Raw genomic sequence first — 14102 nt, forward strand, 5'->3', positions numbered from 1 at the left:
GTTGCTAAGTCTGTAGGGCTCTGTGTCTGGCACCAGGCTGGGCCCCATGACCCGGGCAGGGATACCCTTGGGACACTTAGTGACTTCCGCTCAGCGCTGGGCCAAGCATCTACACATGCCAGGCCTCAGGCCTCTGCCTGGCATACGGTGGAAGATGCCAGAATCAGGGGAGGGGGTTCTGACCCCAGGCCTGGTTGTACCCCAGCTCCCCAACCAGGTCATTTTCAGGGGCCTGAGTGCAGATGGGAAAGCAGGAGAGGGAGAGAGTGCTGTTAAGAAGAAGGGGGAAGGGAGAGGAAGGGGAAGGTGTGGTGGGTGGAGCGAGACCAAGAATGTGAGCACTTCTGGTCGGAACTCGTGTTTATCCGAGGCTGTCTGGCTGTCTCAAGTATGTATGACTGAGTTACCTGAGCACTTCACCTCAAGAGTTTTATTTCCCCGTAAATCAAAGAAGACAGATTATACCTGCCCCGCCTCGCTCACGTCTGATCCTATGTAATACAGGATCAGAGGGAGTCACAGAGGTGATCATGCTTTGTAAAGCGCTCTGCCTCGGGGAGGGCTCGTACAGGAAGGGCATCCTGTCCAGGGATGTCCACAAATTCCAGTTCTCAGGTGGCAGAGAAAAGGGTCGGGAGAGGTTTTGAGGGCCAACATTCGGGGAACCTAGGCTGCGTGGCTCGATTGATACAAAAGGCAAGAAACCTGTTCACCGATGTTTCTACGTAAACCCCGTCTTCTGGAGCCAGTCCTGTGTGCTTCCCGGCCCTCCTCACTCTACAGGGTTAGGGACTAGCAGCAGCATCTCAGAGAGGTCAGGAGCATCGTGCAAGCAGCCGCCCTTTGCTTCTCAGATGAGTAATAACAGCTGACATGTACACACAACTCTATACCAGGCAGTGCTGTATTCAGAGCCACACTGCTGATAAATGGAGGAGCAGGGATTTGGAGCCAGGAGTCTGGCTCCAAGGTTCGTGTTAACCACAAGGGTGTGCGGAAGCCCACACAGGGCAGGTTTGCCCACGGACCTGTGGTTGGGGACAGACCTTGGCTCTGGGGTCAGGCCTTTGTGACACCAGCCAAGGAACTAGTGTTCCCGGCCTCCCAAGCCACGCACCCCCGGCCTCTCGGTGCCTTCTTATCGCACGCCCTCATGTTCTTCCAGGAGCAGGTAACTGGGAGCCTAGGCACACCTGGGCCCAAGTAAGCAGAACTGGGACCTCGGGGTGCTCATCTGTGGGGATGAAGTGCTTGGGTGACTGGGGACAGGATAGCAGGGTGGGGAAGAGGTGATGCTAGGCACACTGTGTGATTAGTGAGTATTTGTTTACAGTTGTCGCCCCTCATCCAGCGGCTATGTTCTAGGACCCCAGCTCGTACCTGAAACCAGGGACAGTACTGCATCCTATACATAGTGTTTTTCCTAAACACATATATCTGTGCATTTAAAGGAAGCACTTTACTACTTGTCTTTGGCATGTCCAAATCGCTAGCACCATTAATGGTGCGCATTGGGGCCAGTATTAAGTAAAATAGGGCTTACTTTTCTTTTAATCCTCACTGCAGGATATATTACTGATTTTAGAGAGAGGAAGTGGAGGGGGAGAGAGAGAGAGAGAGAGAGAGAGAGAGAGAGAGAAAGAGAAAGCGAAGCATCAATCAGTTGCCTCCCCTATGCACCCTGACCAGGGATCGAACCTGAAACCTAGGTATGTGCCATGACAGGGAATCAAACCTGTAACCTTTTGGTGCACCAGATGATGTTCCAACCAACTGAGCTACCCGGCCAGGGCTAAGGGTTATCACAACAATGGATCTGATAAGCCAGATGCTACCTAAGTGACTTACGGATGGGTAGTGTATACAGTGAAGATATACTGGACAAAGGGATGATTCATGTCCCAGGGGGACAACACAAGATTTGATCACACTGCTTAGAATGGCACACAATTTAACACGTATGAATTGTTTATTTCTGGAATTTTCCATTCGGACCACAGTTGAGCGTGAGTGAGTGAAATCTTGGAAAGCAAAACCACAGATAGGAGGGAGACTACTGTATTTGTTGAATGAGTAGCTGAATGGATGCGTTTGGATTGGGGGTTGGGCAAGGGGTGCAGGGATGGGGGAGGGGTGGGGTCCAGGAACTGGATTTGAAGGAAGGCCTGGCACTAACGTGCAGACTCTTCCCATTGCCCTCAGACACCACTCACCAACAGCGAGGAGTCCCTGGACTTCAGTGTGAGCCTGGAGCAGGTACAAGCCTGAGAGTGGAGCTGGGGGGGCGGGGGTGGGGCGCAGCATGGCCAGCGGGTCAGGGCCTGAGCCAACTGTGCTGCCCGCCCCCCAGGCTTCCACAGAGCGGGTGCTCAGGGCGGGGAAGCAGCTGCATCGACATCTCCTGGCCACCTGCCAGAACCTCATCCGAGACAGAAAGTACCACCTTAGGCTCTATCGGTGAGTAGAGGCCTTGCCGGCCTCCTGGCCCAACCCCTCTGTTTTTCTCTTCCTTTTCATTCTATTCCTGGCATCTGGGCCTGGCCCTGCTTCTAGCAGAACTGGGGCTGGGCCTAGGAAGGTGCCTTTTGGATGGACAGTTGCTCCCTCTCTCCTCTCCCCTCCTGCCATTTGACTGTCCCCTTAACTCTTGTAGGCAATGCTGCTCAGGCCGGGAGCTAGTGGATGGGATCTTGGCCCTGGGGCTTGGGGTACATTCACGGAGCCAAGCCGTGGGAATCTGTCAAGTCCTGCTGGATGAAGGTGCCCTCTGCCATGGTGAGCCTGAGCCCAGTGCAGGGCATCTGGGGCTGGGCAGTCCTGGGGAGCGGGCATCTGGGTAAGGAGGGATGAGCATTGTAGTAGGGCCTCAGACCCCTCAGCCTCAATTTCCTCTCCTCCCCCATGTCTGGGCCTCTTCCCGCAGTGAAACACGACTGGACCTTCCAGGACCGAGACACCCAGTTCTACCGTTTCCCGGGTCCAGAGCCGGAGCCCTCGGGAGTCCATGAGCTGGAGGAAGAGTTGGTTGAGGCCATGGCCCTGCTCTCCCAGCGGGGACCGGATGCCCTGCTCACTGTGGCACTTCGAAAGCTGTGAGTTGGCACCCTGCACCCTGCACCCCGAGACCCCAGGCCCCACACAACTCCCAGACCTCATAGCGTCTCAGTTTTGTCTCCGAGGGGCTCCTTTACTTCTCACTGAGAGACAGGACCTTCATTGGATCAGAGGCCTGAGCTCTGACCTGCATTCTGCCAGACTTGCTGGGTGATCTGAGCCCTCCTTCCCCACTGAGCCCGTTTCTTCCTCAGTAACTGAGGGTGTGGGGCACGAGGCCTCTGAAGACCCTGCCCGCTCTGAGTGGCAGCAATGGCTGAGAGAGGGTGGGCTCACGAGTCCTCAGGCAGGTCTGGGTTCAAATTCTGGTTCTACTGGCTGCGAGCTGGGTGGCCTCGGGCCTTTCCGTGCCAGCTTCCTCTTCCGTCAAAGGAAAACAAGAATGCCCGCGTCACGGGTTGTCGTGAGGACAATTGAAATGATGCGTGTGAAGCACTTAGTCCTGTGTCTGGCACAGTGTGACCTGGGGAATGGCTGGCCATTGGTGATAACAATCCTTGCTGAGGCACCGGCTGGCCTCAGGCCTATGCTTTGTGGGTGAGTGGTCCCAGCCCTGGTCCCAGCTGGAGTTCATCCTTTGCTTTCTGGTCCTCCCTGGCCCGCAGCCCAGGGCAGCGCACGGACGAGGAGCTGGAGCTCATCTTTGAGGAGCTGCTGCACATCAAGGCTGTGGCCCACCTCTCCAACTCGGTCAGTCGCAGGCCCTGCCCCGCCCCACCCTGCCCTTTCCCCAGGAGCCTCCTCTCCTGTGACCACCCCAGGAGTCCAGGAGTCCGCCAGCTGCTGGCCCAGAAAACACGTCCCTCCCCTTCTGCCTATGGCTTGGAAATTTCCATCTAAACTGCTGTTCCCAGATCCTTGTCTGAAAACCCTCTGCCTCTCTTAGCCCTCCCCCTCCCCCCAAATCCCAGGCCACCTGGCCTAGCCACACCTCTGCCCCTGGGCACTCATGTCTTTGGGCCTTCCCTCCTCACCCCTCACCTGGCCCTCTGCCCTGGACTTGCCCACTGACCCCCCTCTCCCTCCCCACAGGTGAAGCGGGAATTAGCAGCAGTTCTGCTCTTTGAACCCCACAGCAAGGCGGGGACTGTGTGTAAGTCAGACAGTTGGCAGGAAGCTGGGCACCGGGGACCTGGATATGGTGGGGGGCCCCAGCGAGGTGGTGGGTGCTGGGGCGTGTCTGACCTGTGCTCCCCTCAGTGTTCAGCCAGGGGGACAAAGGCACCTCGTGGTACATCATCTGGAAGGGATCCGTCAATGTGGTGACCCATGGCAAGGTGAGTGCGCCCAGCTCCCCAGCCCCCTGGGTGGTAACTGCTCCCTGGCCGTCCCCACGGGCAGTGCCTCTGGTGGACCCAAGGCTGCTGACGCCCAGGTCTTCTCGTGCCTCGGAGCTTCTCCCCGCTGTGGCTCTGTTTCATGAGGGCTGGGGCTGCGCGGGCGGTGACTGAGGCCTGGCTCCAGGGGCTGGTGACCACACTGCATGAGGGAGATGACTTCGGACAGCTGGCTCTGGTGAACGACGCACCCCGGGCAGCCACCATCATCCTGCGAGAAGACAACTGTCATTTTCTCCGAGTGGACAAGCAGGACTTCAACCGTATCATCAAGGTGCCATGGCTGGGGATGGGGAGGGCAGGGGACTGGCAAGCAAGGTTCTCTGGAGAAGTGTGGAGCAGGGCAGGGACCAGAGAGAGCCTGTGAGGGGCAGGGAGCGAGGAGATGGAGAAGCTCAGAGATGATGGCTGGAGGCGGGAGCCCAGCCTGGGGGTGTGAGGAAGTCCACAGCATGCTGATGAGGTTCCATAAGTCCATGAACTATGCTCTATGTGGGAGACCATGGGAGCAGTGGGGCTACCGAGGGGTGGGGGACTAGGGTGTGAGGGGGGCAGTTTAATGGAGGGTGGGATCCATGGAGGGAGGGTGGGGAGGGATGGAACAGAGGAGGGGCTCAGGCTGTGTGATAAGCAGGGGTGGGATGAAGGGCAGATCCAAGTGGTGGGTGTTGAATAGAGTGGGAGAAGGGCTGAGGGTCCCTGTGGGGCTCAGGATTTGAAAGAGGGAAGTGTGGGGAGAGGTGCCTGAGATGGGGAAGGGGCATGGTGTGTGCTGAGCACTGGGTGTGTCTTGTTCTTCAGGACGTGGAAGCAAAGACCATGAGGCTGGAAGAGCACGGCAAAGTGGTGTTGGTGCTGGAGAGAACCTCTCAGGGCACTGCCTCTTCTTGCCCTCCAACCCCAGGCAGGAACCGGTAACATACCCACCAAGCTCCCTCTCCACCTTCTCTCCTCCTTTTCCCAGGCTTTACTCCCTTCCTCCATGTCATACCCCTGCCTGCTGGCCTCCTGGGTAGAGAGACATCCGGGACTCAGATGTACCCCTGAATAGCCACCCCTCCACCCCTAGGTGGGGCTGGGCAGACAAATAGGGAAGAGTGATATGACTGATTACTGCCATCTGTCCGGGTTGTGGGAGGGGGGTGGTGGCACCAGGGCATGGATTGGCCATTTCTACCAGGTATACAGTGATGTCTGGCACCCCGGAGAAGATCCTAGAACTGCTGTTGGAGGCCATGAGGCCTGATTCCAGTGCTCATGATCCAACAGGTAGGGACAGGAGACACCTGCCTGTCTGACTCATCAGGTGGTCAGCGCAGCCTACGAGAGGGCTGGGCACCTGCCTCTGACCTGATTGGGTGCCGGCTTGGTCCGTGGGGCCAGTTGGCGGTAAATCCTCATTCCTGTGCTCTTGGCTTGGGTAGGGAGTGCAGTCACAGGGGCTGGGCATTAGTGGTACTTTGACCATGGCAGCATTGGGGGATGGCACTCCAGCTGTGCGTGTACCTGTGTCCAATGGGCTTGACCTCTGAAGCCCCACCTGCTACCTGTCTCCCATCCTGCCTGCCCTACAGAGACGTTCCTCAGTGACTTCCTCCTGACCCACAGAGTCTTCATGCCCAGCACCCAGCTCTGCGCTGCCCTCCTGCACCAATATCCTTCCAGCCCCAGGGATGGTGTGTGGAGTGGGGAGAAGGGATCGCTCATAGCATGGCTGTGCCGAACCCTTCTAAGTACCAGCCTCATGCCAGGCCTGTCGGCACCTTCCTCTGCCTGAGCTGCGGGGGGTGGCTCAGTTGGATGCTGTGGTTTCCTTGACTGGCGCCCACCTTCCACGCGGAGCCCGCGGGAGGCAGTGAGCAGGAGCGCAACATCTACATCTGCAACAAGAGACAGCAGATCCTGCGGCTGGTCAGCCAGTGGGTGGCCCTGTATGGCCCCATGCTCCACACTGACCCCGTGGCCAGCAGCTTTCTCCAGGTACCTGGGAGTGAGGCAGGCTGGCCAGGGCTGCCCGGGTGGACACGGCTACAGCGTCTCAGTGCATCTTGGCTCCTCCCAGAAACTCTCAGACCTGGTGAGCAAGGACGCCCGGCTTAGCAACCTGCTGCGGGAGCACTGGCCGGAGAGGCGGCGGCACCACCGGTAACTTTGGCTCTAAGTTAACTTGTCGCATGCATGACAGGCAGCGCCTCGCCGACTGAGCACACCAACTCTGAACTGAAACCCAGGCCCTACCACTCACAGCTGTGCTGTCCTGAGCACGTGACTGCACCCCCTCCACCCCCCCAGGACTTCGGGCTCCTGTCTATAATGTGGGGGAGCACCTACCTCATTGCACGGGCGAGAGGTACTGCTCCTTCCGAGGGCAGAGCAGTGCCTTGCACATGTGCATGCGAATGTTGCCTGTCCCTGCTCATTTGTCTAGTCGTGCTTGTTTCAGTGAGTTGTTCCCACCAGTCCCTTGCTGTTCACCCTCATGTCAGGGCTCAGTCATTCTCACACATCAGTCATTTGTGTGTCACTCTCCTGTCCCGAGTGCACCTGCTGCTCTCACTTCCTCCATCCCCCACCTATTTATTACCCAGCACCATTGGTGCCGGTTCCTGCCAGCCCCACCCAGTAAAGCTCCTAGACTATTTTCCCCTTCCCAGATGTTGCCATGGGGACAGCTCACTGAACCGTCTGACCCCTGGGCCCATTTCCCCCTTGAACTCCTTTTCCCTCCCCTGTTGGCCTGGGGAAACCAGGATCCAGGGCCCCAGTTTCAGCCCCTTTGCCCCTTTTTAGGGGACATTCACCAAGTCTACGAAACTCTGCCCCTGGGGTGAGGGCGGATGGGACCCAGAGCTCCGGGCACCTCCCTGCTCCTGCCTGGCCTCCAGTCTCACCCCCTTCTCCCTTGCTCCACAGGTTGGAAAATGGCGGTGGGAGCACATCTCCTCAGATAAAGGTGTCTGCTCGGAATCGGCTCCTCTCGCCTCTGTCAGCCTCAGCTTCTTCCCTCTGCTCCCCCGTGACTGTAGGGTCCTCCTTCATCCCCCTTCTGAGGGGTCCTGTGTGGAAGGTTCCCACGCACAGACACCCCTCATGTCCCAGGTCCTACGGGGACACTGAGGTTTAAGGTCACCCCTTCACCCCACCACCACCCTTAGACCCAGTTAGCAGTTCCCACCAGGTGAGCCTCTGAGGCCCAGCGGCTCCTGGTGGCCAGTGTGGGAGCCCAGAGGAAGGCAGACCCTCCTGGGAGTCAGAGGTGGCCAGTGCTGCTCCGGGGGGACCCAGGGGTCAAAGAGGGACTGGAGCTGAGATTTGGTCGAGGAATGGTGGGGAAGGGACTGGAAAGGTAGGTTGGGGCTGACTGTGGGGAGTGCTGCATTGGGAATAAAATCTAAAAGCCTCCCCCGGGCTTCCGGGTCTCCCCGTGCCTCTCCCGCCTCACCCCGCCCCACCTCCCCCTCGCTGCTGAAGACACTCATGGGCCCCTTCTCTTCTGTAGGTGAAGCTTGTTCCCACCTCGGGGCCTGGACCTTTCTTTCTCTGGCTCTTTGACTACCTGGATCCTTCCTATCGTTCTGATCTCAGCCAGAGTGTTGGGTTTCCAGAGAGGCCCCTTTCCATCTCTCTATGCAGAGCAGCCCTCCACTGGCCACTGGCCTGCAAGGTGTCTACTGTGATTTTCTTCAAAGCAGGATCACCATGTGGAGTTGTTGTATTTGTCTAGTTGCTCATTGGCTATTAGTATCACATCCCACTAGACCGCTGGGCTCGCGTTGCTGCCTGTGGCTGGCACTCGGGAACCGCGTGGAATGGTCCTCATGTGCCAGACACTGTGTAGGAGCCTGCGAGGCAGTCCTGGGCTGGGAGAGCCAGCCGTGGCCTTAAGGGTCAAGCGAGGGACCATCTTATGCTCAAGGCTAAGACGGGGGTCTGAAAGCAGGGAAGGGAATGGTTGACTCAGGGTCAGGGTCATGGTCAGGGAGTGTCCTTGAGAAGTAACTGTTGGAGCTGAGAGCTGCACGGTGTGAGGGGGAGGGGCCCACTGAGAAAGGGCTGTGGGTTTGACAGGACAGTTGACATAGCTGGTAGATAAGGGCACAGGACGAGGGAGGAGCGGGTGAGGATTTCAGCTGGGCCACTTAACAGCTGTGCTGCCTTGGGCAGGCTCCTTAACCTCTGTGAGCCTAATTTATCTATAAAATGGGAATAATAATATTATTTTTGTCAAAGGATGATTCTGAATATTTAGATACTTGGAATAAGCGTGTCCATAGCCTGGCATGTAGCAAATAGCAAATGGTAGCCGAAGGGGGAAGGGAGGAGAAAGACAGCTGAGGTGTGTTCACACTAGAACAACTCTGGGCTTTTTTGGCAGAGGGGGTGACACGTAGGGGGGCACACCCTCATTCCTAGCCGCCATCTGTCTCTTTTCCTGGAGCCTTGGTCCCAGGGTCTCACCTGGCTCAGGTTCCCTCAGCAAGCAGGGCTTGTTGGTGTGCATGCTGTGCAGGTCCCATGCTCCCAGTGACAAAGGCCCCTCCCTGGCCCTGCATGCTCTCCTCTGTGTCCTCCCGGCCTTACTTTCTCTCCCTCTCAGGCCCGGAACATGTCTGTTTGGCTCCCCGGCCCGGACGAGTCCCTCCCCAGCAGCAACTGTGCCATCCGAGTTGGAGACAAAGGTGGGTGGCCTGCACCAGCCAGGGTATAGTTCACACCCTGCTGTGGTCACCCTTGACAACAGTGTGGCAGGCCAAGGATGGCACCCTGTGCTCCTCGGGGCCTCAGGTCCAGCCTCCCCCTCTGCTGGGCTCAGGGCCTCTCCCTGCTCTGCACAGTGTGCCCACCCAGGCTTCTCCTTAGTGCCCTGGCCTGCTCCTTGGGGCCTCTCCCACTCTTTGCTGCCTTTTCTCTCCTGAGGTGGGGAGACCAAGCAGCCCCCTCCCACAGCTCAGCCTGATCTTCCTCTCCAGTCCCCTATGACATCTGCCGGCCAGACCACTCGGTGCTGACCCTGCAGCTGCCTGTGACGGCTTCAGTGAGGGAGGTGATGGCGGCGTTGGCCCAGGAGGACGGCTGGACCAAGGGGCAGGTGCTGGTGAAGGTCAACTCTGCAGGCGGTGAGTTGTGTGTCGAATAGGGTGGCCCCAAGGGAGGAGGGGCCCTCAGAGCCATGCCCAGACCCCCCAATTAAAATCATCATCTTTATTGCCTCATCACTGTTCATGATGCCTGGCATTTGTGGGAGGTTGGTGACGTCTCTTTAAAGTGCTTTAAATGTGGTGCTTGTCAGCATGAACTCTGGAGCCGCTGCCCACATCTGAACCCGGCTCTTTAGCGCCCTGTCTGCATGTCCTTGGGCACACAGGGTGCTTCATCTCCCCATGCCCTGTTTTGTCATCTGTAAAACGGGGCTGAAAAGAGGACATGCTTCATAGAGGAATTGTGAGGACCACATGGCTCATCTGTGGAAGTGTTAGAACAGTGTCTGGCACATAGCACTCCTTAGGTATTAGCTGCTACTGGTATTCTTATCATGCTTGTATATTCACTTCATCCAATAACAATATTATGAGATAGGTACTTTTGTCCTATCTCAGACAAGGAAACTGAAGCTCAAAGGGATTAAGTGATTTTCCCAAGCTCACATAGTGAGTGTAGCTAGCCTTTGAGTTAGGCATGGTGCCTGGTACAAAGCCAGGCTCAGAACATGGCAGCATGGATTTTTAAGACCTGCCTTCGGAGAACTTAAGGACATTAACAGCCACTGTTGCCTGTGAAGGATGCTGCCCAGGTCTGACCGCGGGAGCCCAGGGTAGGCTGGAATTAGGGGCGTCCAGAGAAGAAGGGCAAGGAGTAGAGGCAGAAAAGCAAAACCTTCTCCCTTCAGGACCTGTGGAGACAGGATGAAGTCACCTGTGCCTACGTGCTCTGGAAGCATTGCCCTCTGGTGGCCACCTGGAGAGTTGCGGTTGCCCAAAGCCAACATCTATTGATACCCTACTCAGAGCCAGGCGCTGTTTAGAGAACAGATTTCTAGAGTGTTGTGATCAACACCCTTGTCAGTAACCGATATTTTATTACAACCCCCCTGCTATGTGTATATTTTCTTATAAGTCATATACATGCATTCCTACACTAATGTTATGTAATTAAACTGGACACTAAATAGAGGTACAAAGCAGATGAGAAAACTAAATTTAAGCAGAAGAGCTAATATTTTTCCTGGACCTTACTGTGAGGCTATGGTCTAGGAACTGAGGACTCAAATGTGACTGAAAACACAGTCTCAGTCCACAAGAGCTGATGAACATCAACACCAAGACTTCTGTAAAGGCACTTCCCAATTTTCATAGAGCTTTTACATGTATCATATACGTGCAGCCACTATTTACATAAACTATTTCATTTGAATGCATAGTGAGGACAACTCTTATTGTCTCCATTTGACAAAGGAGGCTCAGGGGGGGCTCCCACCTTGCCCAAGGTCTTCCTGTCTCACTAAGCATCCCCTTTCCTTCCCCTCCGGGAGTGTGGATGTGTGGGCACGTGCACCTGTGCACTTAGAGCACCTGGCCAGGACTCTAACCCTGTTACTGAGAGAAGGACCTCCCAACCTCCCAAACAGGGCCTCCACCCTGCCTCCAGCTGCTCCCCGGCCTCACTCCCTGTCCCCACCCAGTGCATCCTCTGCTCTCTTTGCAGATGCTATTGGCCTGCAGCCAGATGCCCGTGGTGTGGCCACATCCCTGGGGCTCAACGAGCGGCTCTTTGTTGCCAACCCACAGGAAGTGCATGAGCTGGTAGGGTCAGGCAGGGTGCCAGGACCCAGGGCAGATCTGTGTTTTGGGGGTGGTAGGGATGGGCACTGAGGAGCGTGGGGCCTGGTCTGGCTGCTGCTGGGCCTTAAGTGGAGAGAGGAAGGAGTGGGTCTCGGCTGATGGGGTATTCCAAAGGGTGGGGAGGAGCAGCTGATTGGGAGCTCTCAAGGAGAAAGAGGAAGATCTTCCCCCATAGGGGCTCCCTAGGGGATAGGAGTCCTACAGGGAGGCGTCTCGGTATCAGGGAACTGTCAGGAAGATGCCTCCTTGGGAAGCCCTATCATCTAGAGGCCCCTTCGCTGCAGCACCCCTGCCCTCCCCAACACTCTTCTGCTCATGGGCACAGAGTCTACCCCAAACTCTTCTCCCACCTGGTACCTTTCCTCTGGACTCCTCGGGCACCCCCCTGAGTACTCTCCCCCCTGCAGACCCCACACCCTGAGCAGCTGGGGCCCACGGTGGGTTCCGCTGAGGGGCTGGACCTGGTGAGCGCCAAGGACCTGGCCGTCCAGCTGACGGACCATGACTGGAACCTCTTCAACAGCATCCACCAGGTGCGGGGAGCAGAGCTGAGGGCAGGACAGCAGGTGGCCGGCATCTTGAGTGGCCTGTGCTGATCTCTTGCGCTGTCCCCTCCCAGGTAGAGCTGATCCACTACGTGCTGGGCCCCCAGCACCTGCGGGACGTCACCACTGCCAACCTGGAGCGCTTCATGCGCCGCTTCAACGAGCTGCAGTACTGGGTGGCCACGGAGCTGTGTCTCTGCCCCGTGCCCGGCCCCAGGGCCCAGCTGCTCAGGAAGTTCATTAAGTTGGCAGCCCAGTGAGTGCCTGTGGGCATCCCCAGGATGTGTGGCAGAGTCCTTAGGCCACTTTTTCTTAAACCTCCCAGTCCCTGGTCAGGATGTTGCCAAATCTGGATGTTGTCTTGAAGTGGGGCTCTGTGGGTATGGCTGCTTCCCCTCAGGGTCTCTGGTTCTTCTGCTAACAGCCTCAAGGAACAAAAGAACCTCAACTCCTTCTTTGCCGTCATGTTTGGCCTCAGCAACTCGGCCATCAGCCGCCTGGCCCACACCTGGGAGGTAGGTGTTTCCTGGGGCTGGGGGGAGGCTGTGTGGCCAGGCCCTCCCCCCACCCCAGTCCTGAGGTTGGACCCCAAGCCCATCCTGGGGACAGGACCTTGAGCAGCCTCATCTCCATCTACCTCTCCTTCACAGCGGCTGCCCCACAAAGTCCGGAAGCTGTACTCGGCCCTCGAGAGGCTGCTGGTGAGTGTTGGGCTGCGACCTGCCCCTCCAGAAACCCTGCTCCTTGGCTTCCCAGCAGCCCCTCCACTTGTCCTTGGTCACTGCTAGGGTTTCCAGCCCTGAGCCGGGACCGGGTTCTCTCTTGCTGCTGGGGTCCAACCCCAGCAGGTCCAGGGATCCCCAAAGGTGTGGATGGAGTTGGCGAAGAAGGAATGACACGGAGACAGCGTTCAGATGATCATCATAGTGAGGTTCTCTAGCCAAGTTCTATGTCTAGGTTCTTCAGTAAGGTTCTGTAGGTTCTTCAGCCAAGTTCTGATTTGGTTCTCCAGCCAGGTTCTGGCGCCAGGTTCAGTAGCCAGGTTCAGTCACCAGGTTCTAGTCAGGTTCTCTTGGCATGTTCTATCCAGGTTCTGTAGCCAGGTTCTGTCTCTAGGATCTTCAGCCAGGTTCTCTCACTAGGTACTGTCTCTAGGTTCTGTTGCCAATAAGTGTATATTTAGGGAATAAGTGGTTTTATTCCCTCCCTAACTTCAGGGGGAAATCCTTACCTGGGGAAACAACCTTTCTCAGAGAGGTGACCTTGGTTAAAACACATAGTGCCAAGAAGGTGAGCAAACATATTAAGAACAGTATGCCATATATGCCAGGTCCGTTGAAATAGCAAGGATGGACCGGCTCCCGGCATCTTGCCTGTGAGTGTGGGGAGCTGGCTGAAGAATGGGTGTGTAGCATCATGGAGGGGCTGCATAGGGTAGTCTGTCCCCCAGGATGTGGGGATTAGGGAGGTACATTTGCTGTGGCTCTGAGGTCCTGTGTGAAGACCAGGACAGGCACATGCGGTATCTGGCCCTGGGTCTGAGGTGCCAGGGGAGCACCGGGACTCAGGAAGCAGGTCCCGGCACCAGCACCCACAGTGTGCCAGGGCCTGGCTCCAGGAGCCTGTGGTCAGACTAGGCCAAAAGGCGAGGAAAAAGTTGAGCGGAACTCCAACTCCCAAGAATTGTTGGGGGGTTGAAAGGTTTTGACACTGTTCAGGAGAGAACTGGCTCAGAGGTGTTCTTATCAGTATGGCTCTGGGAGCTCTTGAGCGAAAAATTCACCTGGTGGGGCTCAAGAGGGTAAAAGGAACTTACCTGCCAGAGATGGGGAGGGATGGGGGGTGGGGAGTGGAGACAGAAAGAGAGAGAGAGAGAGAGACAGAGAGAGAGAGAGAGAGATCCATGGAAGCTCAGGGCCCTGTGACTAATGGCTGTGAAGTTTCCTTGGCGGCTAATTGGAAGCCAGGAAGCCACATGCACACATGGCCTTCCCGCCTGCCACAGAGCCTGCCTTGGTGAGACCTGGGGCTGAGCAGAGGCTGAGCTCCAAGGGTGGGCATATGGCTCTTCTTTGGCGGGGGAGGGGGGGGCATTTGGTTGTGTTACGGTATGTGGTGAGCTATGGTGGGCGGGACCTTCTCTTTCTCACTGTGACTTCTTTCCTCCCAGGACCCCTCATGGAACCACCGAGTGTATCGACTCGCCCTCACCAAGCTCTCCCCTCCTGTCATCCCCTTCATGCCCCTCCTTCTCAAAGGTAATGAGA

General features: G+C 56.9%; 1 protein-coding gene across 1 annotated transcript in view; it reads left to right on the forward strand.

Annotated features, from left to right (window-relative positions):
• The window catches only part of RAPGEF3 (Rap guanine nucleotide exchange factor 3), a 22875-nt gene that overhangs the window by 5864 nt on the left and 2909 nt on the right, over positions 1 to 14102 (forward strand). Inside the window, exons 3-24 of the mRNA XM_006755571.2 lie at positions 2203 to 2256; positions 2351 to 2457; positions 2654 to 2775; positions 2924 to 3092; positions 3720 to 3804; positions 4147 to 4207; positions 4315 to 4391; positions 4579 to 4725; positions 5253 to 5365; positions 5632 to 5720; positions 6026 to 6104; positions 6281 to 6431; positions 6514 to 6596; positions 7365 to 7404; positions 9049 to 9130; positions 9422 to 9568; positions 11154 to 11251; positions 11698 to 11823; positions 11910 to 12091; positions 12260 to 12350; positions 12486 to 12536; positions 14006 to 14098. Of these exons, the coding sequence (XP_006755634.1) occupies positions 2203 to 2256; positions 2351 to 2457; positions 2654 to 2775; positions 2924 to 3092; positions 3720 to 3804; positions 4147 to 4207; positions 4315 to 4391; positions 4579 to 4725; positions 5253 to 5365; positions 5632 to 5720; positions 6026 to 6104; positions 6281 to 6431; positions 6514 to 6596; positions 7365 to 7404; positions 9049 to 9130; positions 9422 to 9568; positions 11154 to 11251; positions 11698 to 11823; positions 11910 to 12091; positions 12260 to 12350; positions 12486 to 12536; positions 14006 to 14098 (2247 nt within the window). The remainder of the gene's footprint in view (positions 1 to 2202; positions 2257 to 2350; positions 2458 to 2653; positions 2776 to 2923; positions 3093 to 3719; positions 3805 to 4146; positions 4208 to 4314; positions 4392 to 4578; positions 4726 to 5252; positions 5366 to 5631; positions 5721 to 6025; positions 6105 to 6280; positions 6432 to 6513; positions 6597 to 7364; positions 7405 to 9048; positions 9131 to 9421; positions 9569 to 11153; positions 11252 to 11697; positions 11824 to 11909; positions 12092 to 12259; positions 12351 to 12485; positions 12537 to 14005; positions 14099 to 14102) is intronic.

Source organism: Myotis davidii, unplaced genomic scaffold, assembly GCF_000327345.1.
Source record: "Myotis davidii unplaced genomic scaffold, ASM32734v1 scaffold290, whole genome shotgun sequence".
Classification (NCBI taxonomy): Eukaryota; Metazoa; Chordata; class Mammalia; order Chiroptera; family Vespertilionidae; genus Myotis; species Myotis davidii.